Consider the following 13,672-nt stretch of genomic DNA (forward strand, 5'->3'; position numbering starts at 1 on the left):
ACAATTCCTCAAGATCACAGAATGGTTTGGGTTGGATGGACCTTAAAGCCCATCCAGTCCCACCCCCTGCCCTGGGAAAGGATACCTCCCACCAGACCAGGTTGCTCCAAGCCCCCTCCAACCTGGCCTTGAACCCCTCCAGGGATGGGGCAGCCACAACTTCTCTGGGCAACCTGGGCCAGGGTCTCACCACCCACACAGCAAAGAATTTCTTCCTGACATCGCTTCTAAATCTCCCTTCTTTCAGCTTAAAACCCTTCCCCCTTGTCCTATGGCTCCCCTCCCTGATCCAGAGTCCCTCCCCAGCTTTCCTGGAACCCCTTTAGGGACTGGAAGGGCCTCTCAGGTCTCCCCGGAGCCTTCTCATCTCCAGGCTGAACTCCCCCAACTCTCTCAGCCTTCTCAGCAGAGGGGTTCTAGTCCTCCCAGCATCTCTGGGGCCTCCTCTGGCCCTGCTCTAACAGCTCCATGTCCTTTCTGTGCTGAGGACTCCAGAGCTGGACACAGGACTCCAGGTGGGGTCTCACAAGAGTGGAGCAGAGGAGCAGAATTGCCCTCATTTCCCTGCTGGCCACACTTCTTTTGATACAGCCCACGTCGCCAGTGGCTTCCTGGGCTGTGAGCATGTTGCTGGCTCAGTTGAGCTTCTCATCCACCAACACCCCCAAGTCCTTCTCCTCAGGGCTGTTCTCCAGCCATTCTCCGCCCAGCCTGGATTTGTGCCTGGAATTGCCCCAACCCACATACAGGACCTTGCACTTGACCTGGTTGAACTTCATGAGGTTTTACACAGTCCCATCTTTCCAAGACCCTCAGGATGGGCCCCATCCCTCCAGCGTGTCACCGCCCCACTCAGCTTGGTGTCATTGGCAAAATTCCTGAGGGTGCCCTCAATCCCACTGTCCATGTCTCCAACAAAGATGGATGAACAACACTGGTCGCTGATGGAGGAACACCACTCATCACTGGCCTCCACTTGGACATGGAGCCGTTGACCGCAACCCTTTGAGTGCCACCATCCAGCCAGTTCCTGATCCACTGTGTGGTCCATCCATCATATCCATGTCTTTCCAGTTTTGAGACCAGGATGTCATGTGGGACATGTGCCAAAACACAGCCCAGAGCAGCTGTTTGCTGGTTGGACACTCACTGCTACCTGAGGGAGGGTTAGTAGCAGCTTGTGGTTGATTTCCTCTGTGGAGGGAGAGGTTTCAAGTGAAATTCTGGATCCTGATGGGGTGCCTTTGCAGTTGGCTGCAGACAGAATATTTCATCTGGGAGCACCAGTCACTGCTGATCCCGTCTGTGTTGACATAAGCACATTGTCCTGTGCCCTGGACATCGAACCTGCCCCAAAACAGCAAAAAATAAACCTCTAAGGGAAGGACATGGGTCGGTGTCAGCCTCAGATCAATATCTGAGCATCTCCCACAGGGTTTAATGCTGCTGGAAGGAGCAGGGACAGCCCATTCCTGCAAGCAACCCCCCCCCCATGGAGAATAAAAACTGCCCCCTGCTCCACAAAAGGGGAATATTTTCAGTTGCTTGGTCCCACGGGGTTCATCCAGGGATGATCTCGACCCCCTGCCAGCACCTGCATCACACAGATCCATGGACTGTGGATTAGCTCAAGGAAAACCAGTGTTTAATTGCTCCCACCTCATTAAATTGATACATATTTATCTTCTCGCATTGAGTTCCTGACCCTCAGCCCAGGAAACGGTTACGCCCTCCAGAAGAAGCTGAGGACGTACATATTATTGTAGAGAGACCCATTAAACCATTTCCAAGGTCCAGAACTTTCCCTCCAGAGGCCAACCCAATAGTGCCAGAAACTCCTGTAGCGCAGGAGGAAACGCTGGAGGGGAATAAAAAAGAAACATCGTTTATATAAACTCCAAATCTCCATCCCTGAAGCCGTGGACTCCCCAGATCCTTGGGGATTTCTCATTTACCAGCTCTTCCCGGGTGTCGATAGTGGCCAAATGGGCTCCGAGAGCAAGGCAAGAGCTTTCGCTCCCGTTCCAATCCGCTTCCTCCTCCACAAAGTAAAAACATTTCTCCCCGAAGCCGATCCCCTTTTCCCGGCAGCTGGGAAGGACGGGAGAGGGGCAGGATGGGCAGGACGGGCATTTTTTAACTGGAAATAAGCAGAACATGTCCCTGATGACTTTACACCAGTGGGTTTTCTCCAGGGGAGGAGAAGATTTGGGTGATGGAGACCCCTCCATCCTCAGCCACTCACTTACCCGCCAGGGCGATGATGATGAGAAGCAACACCACCACCACCAGGGTGACCCCAATGGGGACCTTCTTGTCTTTAAGGCACTTGAGGCTAAAATCTGGGGACAAATGGGCATGGAAGAGGCATGGCCTCTTGAAGACCAGCCCCCAGGCTCTTCTAACCTGGCCCCGTGGTGCCTTCAACACCTTAAAATACAGCCACAAGGTGCTGGGAAGGGGAGCAGGCTCAGTTTTGGGAGGTGCTTTTATCAGCTTCCAAGGAGTTTTAGGGCTCCCCGACCTCACTCCATCCTCTCCATCCCACCCTTAACCACCAGACCCACAGCGTGGGCCTCCTCCCCCCTCACCACAGCCTATTTTAGTTCAATTTTAACTGCCTGATGGACATTAAACCCCACCACGACCTGCAAGAAACTGTCCCCAACACAAAACCGGTACTTACTGGTCCCTTCGTCCACCACTCTCTGCTGTGATGGCAGCATTACTGGGGAGTCTTCACCTGCCCAAAGCAAGAATGAAGGAAATTACTTTTAACACTGTGAGGTTGTTCCATGGGAAAGGAATATTTTCCTCCCAGCGAGCAATGATGCTGGGAGGAATAGAAATATTTGGTCAATTAACATGTGGCTCCATACCTGGTGCCACTGCCATATGTTTGTGTTCTGTGACTATGGATTTGCCTGTACAACACCAGGCCTGTTGACACCTAATGGGAGGTGCCTCTCTCAAAAGGAGAAGGGGGTTCTTACCCAAGAGGTTGTGAGTTTGATTGACAGGGCTTTAAACTAGATGGGAGGGGGGAGGGGGGCGATACCAGGCTTATCTGTGATAAGCTTTGGGGTACCACACCAGGGTTGGAGGGACAGGGTGCTAGTAAGGGCCTTCAGCCTGGCTCCCTGAGCCAAGCTGGTGACCCTTCACTACAGCCAAAGTCTTATGGTGATGTGCCAGCAGCTCCCGGGGTAGAAGCAGTGCACAGAGAAACACCTGAGAGACACTCCAGGGAGTATTCCCCTAAGAAGGCAGCACAGCCAACAGCCCAGCTGAAGTGTCTCTACACTAATGCACCCAGCATGGGCAACAAACAGGAGGAGGTGAAAGCTACTGTGCTGCTGGAAAGATATGACATAGTGGCCATCACTGAAACCTGGAGGAATGAATCCCATGACTGGAGTGTGGCTGTTGAGGGCTACAGGTTGTTCAGAAGAGACAGGCGAGGAAGGAGGGGCGGAGGAGTTGCCCTTTATGTTAAGGAATGGATAGCGAGTGAGGAGATGCCCTTAAAACCCTTCCTGGTGTCAGATGAGAGAGTTGAGAGCCTGTGGGTGAGGATTAAGGGGCAGGCCAATATGAGGGACACTCTTGTGGGTGTTTATTACAGACCACCTGATCAGGATGGAGAAGTTGATGAGGCCTTTTACAACCAGCTCCAAGTAGCCTCACAATCAAAGGCCTTGGTTCTTGTGGGGGACTTCAATCACCCAGATATCTGCTGGAAAGGCTACACAACCAGGAATATACAGTCTAAGAGGTTCCTCCACAATATGGATGATAACTTCTTAACCCAGCTGGTGGAAGAGCCAACGAGGAGAGAGGCACTACTGGACCTAGTACTGACGAACAAAGAGGGACTGGTGGAGGACACAAGGTTGAGGGCAACCTCGGTTGCAATGACCACAGAAAGATAGAGTTCAGGATTGTGGGTAGCATGCACAAAACAAAAAGTAGGACTGAAACTTTGGATTTCAAGGTGGCTAACTTTGTCCTTTTCAAGAAACTGTTAGGTGAAATCCCATGGGCTGTGGCTCTGGAAGGTAAGGGGCTCAAGAGAGCTGGGTGATATTCAAACGTTGCTTTCTCCAAGCTCAGGATCAGCGCATTCCCAAGAGCAAGAAATTGAGCAAGGGGAGCAGGAGACCTGTGTGGTTGAGCAGGGACCTTCTGAAAAAAACTAAAGTGGAAGAAGGAAGTTTACATGGAGTGGAAGAAGGCACTGACCACTTGGGAGGATTACAAGGGTGCTGTTAGACTATGTAGGGAAGAAACAAGGAAAGCCAAGTCCTCCTTGGAATTAAAATTGGCAAGAGATGTCAAAGTCAACAAGAAGGGATTTTTCAATTATATTGGAGGCAAAAGGAAAACTAAAGAAAATGTGGGCCCACTGTTGAATGAGTCAGGCACCATGGTAACAGAGGATGCAGGGAAGGCGGAGTTGCTGAATGCCTTCTTTGCTTCAGTCTTTACTGCTCGGGCCAGCCCCCAGGAGCCATGGACTTTGGAGAAATCAGAGAAAGTCTGGACAAAGGAAGATCTTCCCTTGGTGGAGGAGGACCAAGTTAGAGATCAGTTAAGAAGGCTGGATATCCACAAATCCATGGGTCTGGATGGGGTACACCCGAGAGTGCTGATGGAGCTGGCAGAAGTCATTGCAGGACCACTCTCCATCATCTTTGAGAGGTCTTGGAGAACAGGTGAGGTTCCTGAGGACTGGAGAAAAGCCAATGTCATCCCAGTCTTCAAAGAGGGCAAGAAGAAGAACCCAGGAAATTACAGACCGGTCAGCCTCACCTCCATCCCTGGAAAGGTGATGGAACGGCTCATCCTGGGTGTCATCTCAAAGCATATGGAGGAAAAGGCGGCTATCAGAAGTAGTCAACATGGATTCACCAAGGGGAAGTCATGTCAGACTAATCTGATAGCTTTCTATGATGGCATGACTGGTTGGCTAGATGAGAGGAGGGCGGTGGATGTTGTCTACCTTGACTTCAGCAAGGCTTTTGACACCGTCTCCCACAGCATCTTCATAGCTAAGCTTAGGAAGTGTGGGTTAGATGAATGGGCAGTGAGGTGGATTGAAAACTGGCTAAAAGACAGAGCTCAGAGGGTCGTGATTAGGGGCACAGAATCCAGCTGGAAGGCTGTAACAAGGGGTGTTCCCCAGGGGTCAGTACTGGGTCCTGTCCTCTTCAATATATTCATCAATGACCCGGACGAAGGGATGGAATGTACCCTCAGCAAGTTGGCTGATGACACAAAACTAGGAGGGGTGGCTGACACATCAGAAGGCTGTGCCGCCATCCAGTGAGACCTGGACAGGCTGGAGAGCTGGGCAGAGAGAAACCTAATGAAATTTAACAAGGGCAAGTGTAGGGTGCTGCACCTGGGGAGAAATAACCCCCTGCACCAGGACAAGTTGGAGGCTTGGAGAAAAAGACCTGGGAGTCCTGGTGGACAACAGGATGCCCATGAGCCAGCAATGTGCCCTTGTGGCCAAAAAGGCAAATGGCATCCCAGGGTGCATCAAGAAGAGCATGGCCAGCATGTGGAGGGAGGTCATCCTGCCCCTCTACTCAGCTCTGGTGAGACCCCATCTGGAATACCATGTCCAGTTTTGGGCTTCCCAGTTCAAGAAGGACAGGGAACTGCTGGAGAGGGTACAGCAAAGGGCCACAAAGATGATTAAGGGCGTGGAGCATCTCTCCTAAGAGGAGAGGCTGAGGGACTTGAGGCTTTTTAGTCTTGAGAAGAGAAGACTTAGGGGAGATCTAATTCATGCTTACAAATACTTAAAGGGTGGTTGTCAGGAGGATGGGGCTGGTCTTTTCTCAGTGGTGCCCAGTGACAGGACAAGAGGAAATGGGCACAAACTTGAGTATAAGAAGTTCCACCTAAACATGAGGAGGAACTTCTTTCCTGTGACAGTGGTAGAGCCCTGGAACAGGCTGCCCAGAGAGGCGGAGGAGTCTTCTTTGGAGACATTCAAAACCAAGCAAGTTCCTGTGCAACCTGCTCTAGGTAGACCCGCTCTGGTGGGGGGGGTGGATTAGATGATCTCCAGAGGTCCCTTCCAACTCCATATGATTCTATGACCCCGATGAGGACCTTCTTGTCTTTAAGGCACTTGAGGCTAAAATCTGGGGACAAATGGGCATGGAAGAGGCATGGCCTCTTGAAGACCAGCCCCCAGGCTCTTCTAACCTGGCCCCGTGGTGCCTTCAACACCTTAAAATACAGCCACAAGGTGCTGGGAAGGGGTGGTGGCTCAGTTTTGGGGGTGCTTTTATCAGTTTCCAAGGATTTTTAGGGCTTCCTGAGCTCACTCCATCCTCTCCATCCCACCCTCAACCACCAGACCCACAGCGTGGGCCTCCTCCCCCCTCACCACGGCCTATTTTAGTTCAATTTTAATTGCCCGGGGGACATTAAACCCCACCACGACCTGCCAGAAACTGTCCCCAACACAACACTGGTGCTTACTGGTCCCTTCGTCCACCGCTCTCTGCTGCGATGGCATCATCACGGGTGAGCCTTCACCTGCCCAAAGCAAGAATGAAGGGAGTTACTTTTAACACTGTGAGGTTATTCTGTGGGAAATGAGTATTTTCTTCCTCCCAGGTGTGGAATAATTCCTAAAATAAAAATGTTATTAGAATTATAGTGTTGTTCACACATTAAGGAAAGGTATAAAATTGAAACTTTTCCAGGGTAGAACACAGCGGTGGCTGGTATGCGAGGAATCCACTCCATCCCTGACTCCCTGAAAAATATTGCTTGCAAAAGCCACACGGATGTGGGAGTGGAGTGAGAATCCCACAGCCAAACTCTGTGATTACACAGCAGAGATGGGAACAAGGTGATCCTATGGAGCTGATAAGCTGAATATTTGCTACCCCGAGCCAACAGTCTGTCAGATTTTGATAAAATGCTGTCCTTTGTGCAAGCTTTGCTCATTCTAATGTCATTATCATACCAAAACACACCTCCAGCCTGGAGGCTACCCGCCTCCAAGGTGTGACCGCTCCTCCTTGAGTCTGTGCCCTGAATTTTTCATAAACTCTACCTTTAAATGCGAGGCGAGAGAATTTTACACCAATCATAATAAAGGTATGTATGACTAAAGTCACTCAAACTCCACCTTGAAAGCAAAAAATAGTATAAAAATAACCCAAGAACGGGGGGATGCTAGGGAAGATTGTGAACAAGTCAGGGAGGACCCCACCACACACTTCATTTGACTCCTGGGACCAGTCAAGGGGCTGAGCCTTTCTTCCCCCCCATAGGGATGTCTTTGGGAAGACTTAGACTGTACCGGTTGCTTCCTCGGGGAACTTAGAAATCTCTCTAGGGGGTTACCTGTTACATTTAGAGCCAGGCTGTGTTGTTTGTAACTTGGTCACGTGCTTCGTACCAATAACAATATTTTTACTTGCACGTGCTTTGCAGACAGTGTATTTATCACTGGCAACCCATATGAACCTTTATATCTGTTGCTTAAATAAACTGCATGCTTAAGTAGCTCGGTTTCTCATTGAACGCCACCAAACACTAGAATGTGGCCGTGCTAGTTCATGAGCAGGACTAGACTGAAGGTGCAGTCCCTTATTAGTGTATCCAGAATCGTGATAGTGTAATTTATTAAACGTAACTGGACTGAAAGTGAATTGGGCATCACTCAGAATTTAAACCTGACCGCCCCCAGCCTCCCACCTCGGTGAGGAGTGTTAGAACACAAGGGGGTTTATTTTCTGCCAAAACTAGTTTGCTTATTAACACAACACCAGGGCAGTCAAGGGGAAAAACCAACCATTTTCTTTCATCTGCTTCACATAGAGGGCAGGAAGGGAAACACAATTTCATGATTTCCACCTTTAAAGAAACAGTATTTGCTTTTTTTTTCCAGCCTTGCTTTTACTGGCTGCTGCCAGCTCTGTTCATGCTGGAGAGGCATTGTCCCAGTTGGAATCAGACTGGTTTGGGTGGGAAAGGACCTTAAAGACCACCCAGTTCCATGGGCAGGGACACCTCCCACCAGACCAGGTTGCTCCAAGCCCCCTCCAACCTGGCCTTGAACCCCTCCAGGGATGGGGCAGCCACAGCTTCTCTGGGCAACCTGAGCCAGGCTCTCACCACCCTCACAGCAAAGAATTTTTTCCCAATATCTCATCTGAATCTCCCCTCTTGCAGCTTAAAACCGTCCCTCCTTGTTCTGTTGTTCCCATCTCCAAACAATTGCTTCCCCACTTCTCCTCCTCCAAGGTTTTCCAGCTCCAATCCCCACTGTGGGATCCTCAGGTGGGGCTGGATGGTCCTTCAAACCCAGTGGAGTCGCAGAAACCACTCCCCATCTCCCCACCCCATGTGGGGCAGCTCTTAAATCCTCTAAAAAAAGAGTTTTGTGCTCATGTACCTGCATCACCAAGAGCTTCTGCCATCTCTGGGGCTGCCAAGGGGACAGAAGGACCCTCCAGGGACGAGCATGTCCCTCAACTCCACCACCACCAAGGTCAGCTTGGTCAAGAAGACCCCAAGAACCAGCCAGGTTCTCCTCCAGCCCCAGTGGTCTGCAAGGATGCTCCTAAAATAAAAACATAAAAAGCTCATAATACCCCCCAAAACCTCAGTGCTTCTCAGCACAGCCCTTTTTTTTCCTGAATTTCTTCATTTCCTTAATGCTCCTTTTCTCCTTTTCCCTCATTCACTCTGAATCTCCCACAAACAACTCAAAGTCTTCTTACAAACTGCTTTTTTCTTTCTAAATTCTTTGGGTTTTTAACCTTTCTCTGGATACCACCTTTTTCTAAAGCCCATGGTAAAAAATTAACGGACTCGTGTTTCTCTGAAGAGAAGCAAAACTGGTCCCCATGGAAGACAGTTAAATATTATTCACATTTACAAGAAAATACTTTAAAAAAAAATAGCGTACATCCACCAATGTAAACCAGAAAATGCTGCGTTTTCTCTGCCCCAACAAGCCCTTGAAATCCCCAACAGCCTCCTCTAACAAAGAGCTTCTATATTTACTAAAAATATACATATACAAACCCTGGTACCAGGTGTGCAGCTGCATTTGTTTATTAACAGCAGTGAAATCCAAATAAAAGCACCCGTACTTTGGACCTTCCTCAGTTTTCAGGAAAAATTTTCCAGCCTTTGTGTTTGCAAAGGTAAGAAGCAAATAGGGTATTTTAATTTTTTTTCCTCCCCAATCGCCTCTATTTTCGAACAGGATTTCATTAATGCAGCATTTTGCTGCTGTCCCCAACCCCCCAAAATCCAATTATTCCTGCCCCAAGCTTGGTGCGTTTTGGGGTAAAGCAGCAGGTGATGGAGGAAAAGTTAGAAAAAATAAGTGGGGATGGAGGGAGAAACTCGATCATCATTTCATGTGGAAATAGATAAAAAGTGCTTTTGTCTAATGCCCGAGAGTGAAAAATCCACGCTCCTGCCCCAGCAACACTCGAAAACTGTGGCAAAAAGAGAAAAATCCACTTTTCAGCTGCTGCCCAAAAGGAGACACCCCTCCCCTATTCAGCCACCCAAAAAAGGAGAACCCCCCTTTTCAGCTGCCCAAAAAGGAGAAACCCAGGGGACTAGAGCTGTCACCACAAGGAGACACCCTGGGGTCATCTGGCCCCCCAAGTGGGGGGGGCTTTTTCCCCTCCTTTCCTCCCTCCCAGCTTTTTTTTGCACTGTCATGAAGTGATTTCCCATCAGCTCAGGCTCCTTTTTAGATTAAAGCAGCTGTTCCTATAATAAATGAAAGAATCCGAGGGAGGGTGAGCAACATGGGTTGCATCAGCTCGTCACACCCCAGCCACAAGAGTGACACGCTTGGTTCTGAGGTGACAAATCCCACCATCCTTCCCCAGGAAGAATTTTCTAGCTTCTTGCACTTGAAAATTCCAGTTCCCATATTCAAAATGAACATTTAAAAACCACTAACTCGAGATCAAAGCTTCTGCTGGTGCCAAATAAATCTATTCTGGGCTCAAAAGCCCAGATTTTTCTTCCCCCCCCCCATCATAATCGCAGGGAAACTGTCAGGAAGGAGTTGGGAAAGGACAAAGGGGATGTTTCGTACCTCACAAAAATGGTGGTTTCTCTTCCCTCCGACAGCTCTTGGCAAAAGCTGCTGTTTATCGCCGGAGGAAACATTCCAGGAAGGAGGAGGAGCTGTGATGCAGATGTCCCACTGGGGGGATGGGCCTTTTCTCATGGAAAGATGCCGGGGGGGGTTCTTGGGGTCCCCCTAATCCCCATTCCCCCCAAAAGGTGCTGTTGGAGGAGCCCCAGAAGCAGACGGTGGGTGGTGGGGGCAAACCCGTGCTGGACGGACGGTGGGTGAAGACAACTCAGGGCTACAGGAAAGGGGAGGGGGGGCATTTGCAGTGCTCCCAGTCCACCCAGCAGGGATGGGGAGGCAGCAAAGAGCATCGGGAAGCCCCTCCCAAATTTTGCAGATGGCTCCAAGCTGGAAAAATCCTATTTTTGGAGGTATATGCTACAGGGAGAGAGCTCTCTCATCCCATCACCCCAAAAGTGGCAGCTGTGGGTGAGACTTCCAGCCACCCCTGTCTCCCCCATGTCCCCTGCCCCCCTCCTCCACTCAGCAAATGGGTGTTCGCCCTCCCTGGGGGGAGTTATCAAGGGCTATTAATTGTTTAGCGTAAATAAGTATGTTTTATTTAGAATAAATTTACTCAGGATTATAATACGGTGTGATTTGTGCTGTTTGCTGTGTTTACTGAACATGAGCAGCTGGATTCACTGACGCCTTTTAGGACACAATAGAGTTATTTTTCTTAGCAATTTTCCTTAATTGATTTCTCAATTTAATTTTCTTAGTAACTTTCCCAGTACATGGAGAACTGAAGAGTCCCAGGTTCAGGAAAAAGACTATCAGTGAGACATTAACAGCCTTCCCCCACCAAAAGACTAAACACAGCGCTGTCCCAGCCTTGAGGAGAATTAATTGCACTATTTGTGATGCTTTTTAACCCCCTCCCAACCTCTTTTTTTCCTCCTTTTTAACCCCCTGCGCTTCCTCTTGGCCTTTGCCAGGCTGCTGCCAGCACCGTGCCACCAGCGTCCCTCTCCTCCGCCTCCGCTCAGTCCCTTCCCGGGTGAGTTGTGCTGGGCTTGGGGTGAGAGCACGACCTGAGGATGAGGAGGGCACGGGAGGAAGATTGAGGGGGGCATTGGCAGTGGCAGGAACCCCAAAGATGGGGGGATGGGGAGGTTCTGGAGCACCCTGGAGCTATGGAAGGGTGAGGCAGGGACAGGGAGGGACAGGGACAGAGGCCAGGACAGAAGGATGCTCCTTCCAGCCCTCCCCTTCCCAGCTTGAAAACACCACACAGAGCCCAGATCATGTCGTTATTAATTAGCGCAGATGGTCATTGGCACAACATCATCACCGTCTCCCGCGTCCCCCTGTGGAGGGCTTGATCCTGCCCCATCCCTGAGCATCTCCCCCCTGGCCGCAGCTCGGCTGGTGGCCCCTGGCTCAGAGCTGGGTGGCTTCTTTCTGGCAGATCCACAGGGAGGTCGAGCTGCAGCTGCTGGTGCTGATCCTGCCCTCCCTGATCACCCCACAGGATCCACCTTCAGCCTGGGGGTTCAGCTGGAATCTGGGTGTGCAGGAAGGACCCCACGTCACACATGAAGGTCCCTCAGGGGATGGTGCCCACCCCAACACCCGTCCCCCTGCAAAGCGCTCACCGGCTCGGGTCCAGGCGGGAGCCGTTCACCCAAGTCCAGCCCTTCTCAAAGAAGAGGCCAATCCAGAAGTAACGGGTGGGGTTTTTGAGGGTTCTATTTATGAAATCCTGTAGCGGGGGGGAAGAGAGGGCAGGAGGTGACGCTGACGTGCCACAGGTCACCACCCCAAAACAGGCTCCAGCCTCCATGTCCCAGGACAGAGACCCTCCAGTGTCCCCCACACAAATACACCCAGGGCTTGGTGCTGTTGTCAGGTTTCTGGGCAAACCCTCGGCCCTTCCCCAGGTGCCACCAGCCCCATCTCACACCACCAATGCCACCAGTCCCTTTACCAGCTCCTCCTGGTCCCTCGGCATCATCAGCTCGCCACCCTGATTCACACAGTCCTCCCGGCTGGAATTCCAACAGTTGAGGTCATGGGACACCCAATAGCACTTGGTCCTGTGCGGCGTCCAGTTCCTGGGGCAGAGGGTGCACCCCTCATCCTCTGAAAGACAGGTCAGGGCCACGTTCAGCCACCAAGAAGCCACTTTGTCCCCTGCACATCCCAAGAAGGACAAGTGGTTTAGCCCCGTTTGCTCCCCAGGAACACGGGAACGTTCTGAGCTTTGCCTGGTTCTCTACTGGGGAACAGAATATTGGGGAATTTGGGCTGTAAGTTTTTGGGAAACCCAATGGTGCCGAGATGCACTGTGGCAGGGGGGCATCACCTTGTGGCTTTGATGAGCAGAAAACTTCCCTCAGCTCTGAGTAGACTTTCTTCAGGGTGGCGTCACCATCTCTGATGTTCCTGCTCACGTTCCCAATCATGTTCCTGCAGCTTCTGGGGTTCTCCAACCGCTGGTGGAGAACTGAAAGGGTGGAGAAGGGGACAGGGATGGGCTCCCCCAAAATCTACCTTCCTGTGGCCCAGCAGCTGCTGGGAAGTGTCTGGGATGGATCCTGACACCGAGTGGGTGCTCAGAGCCCTCACCTCATCCTTCCTGGTATCTCAGCCCACCCCAAGCTTTGATCCAAGCATCTCCTGGGGAGTGAGAACTGGCCTTGGGGTCCCGCCCCAGAGCAGACTCCAGATCTCAGGGTGCCAGCCTCAGACAAGCTCCTTTTGGGGTAGGGGGTCAACACCTCTGAGCTCCCACCCCCGCATTTGCAACCACCTCCCCCCCACCGCTTCTTTCCACTACCAGCAGGATGTGTTACCTCCACCCCCTGCCTGAGATCACACTTGAGATATGGAGGCATCAAACTGGACGGTGGCAGAAAGCCCCGTAGCTACGGAAGTGGTCTCTGCTGCAAAACAAGCTGTACCGGCCTCATAAGTACGGCCTAGAGGGTGCATACGTGATGCGAAGGTGAAGGGCTCCTCAACCACCTGCTGACTACCCCTTGCTGCCTACAGGCACTTGCAGCGCTTGAGCAGCCCCCAGCAGATTGATTTTGGGGTCTCTCTGAACTGGGCCCACACCAAGTTCAAACTATCATCCCCAGATCACTGCTGGTTCCAGATCTCCTCCCATTTGGAGGATCTTCCCACCTTTGGAGGATCTCCTTCCAAGATCCATCAGACATTTGAATCTCCCTCCTATCTGCTCGGTGTGGTTTGGGGGTTCTGAGGGCCAGTGCAGCGTCAGATGCCACCAGCAGCCTCACACCGGGCACAAGACTCATCTTGGCGGGTTACTTTGGCACCGTGAGATCGGCCACGCATTGACAAATCCTGCCCCGGCCAAAGTTGAGAAGTTCCCAGCAGCTCTAAGAAACTCTGATGAAAACCCACTTCCCCACACCTTCCACTGATGCGCGTCAGTCAACACCGATCAGAAAAGCAGATTTGCCTCCTACACAAGCCCTTGGGGTGCTGGACCCCTCCCTGCTCTATGCACGGCCCCTTTTGAGCTTTTGGTTGTCCCCATATCACCAAGCAAAG

The 13,672-nt window shown here is 51.2% G+C and overlaps 1 protein-coding gene across 8 annotated transcripts; it reads right to left on the minus strand.

Annotated features, from left to right (window-relative positions):
• Nucleotides 1-468: 468 nt before the first annotated feature.
• On the minus strand, nucleotides 469-10,437 carry LOC106899521 (C-type lectin domain family 2 member G-like). 8 transcript variants are annotated; one of them, XM_014961390.1, is made up of 8 exons: nucleotides 10,106-10,437; nucleotides 8,432-8,599; nucleotides 6,502-6,558; nucleotides 2,687-2,743; nucleotides 2,250-2,342; nucleotides 1,956-2,140; nucleotides 1,755-1,858; nucleotides 469-1,347 (listed from the first exon to the last, which is right to left on the minus strand). In XM_014961390.1, the coding sequence occupies exons 2-8, from the start codon at nucleotides 8,454-8,456 to the stop codon at nucleotides 1,212-1,214; spliced, it is 657 nt and encodes a 218-aa protein (XP_014816876.1). In that variant the 5' UTR covers nucleotides 8,457-8,599; nucleotides 10,106-10,437; the 3' UTR covers nucleotides 469-1,211. The 8 variants fall into 8 exon arrangements, 7 of the variants coding, with proteins under 7 accessions (XP_014816876.1, XP_014816882.1, XP_014816877.1 ...); XM_014961396.1 differs by having other exon boundaries at nucleotides 2,687-2,747; XR_001414058.1 differs by having other exon boundaries at nucleotides 1,239-1,347; nucleotides 1,660-1,858.
• Between the last annotated feature and the right edge of the window lie 3,235 nt (nucleotides 10,438-13,672).

This window comes from Calidris pugnax, unplaced genomic scaffold, assembly GCF_001431845.1.
Source record: "Calidris pugnax isolate Ruff unplaced genomic scaffold, ASM143184v1 scaffold655, whole genome shotgun sequence".
NCBI classification, from domain to species: Eukaryota; Metazoa; Chordata; class Aves; order Charadriiformes; family Scolopacidae; genus Calidris; species Calidris pugnax.

Bases quoted from the DNA above. Each gene is read 5' to 3' on its own strand.
- LOC106899521 (XM_014961390.1), bottom strand. From the start codon at position 8,456: ATGGCAGAAGCTCTTGGTGATGCAG. The intron at 2,744-6,501 runs GTAAGCACCAGT...TGCTTTGGGCAG, and splicing joins AGCGGTGGACGAAGGGACCA to GTGAAGACTCCCCAGTAATG. The intron at 2,343-2,686 runs GTAAGTACCGGT...ATTTGTCCCCAG, and splicing joins AGTGGTGGACGAAGGGACCA to ATTTTAGCCTCAAGTGCCTT.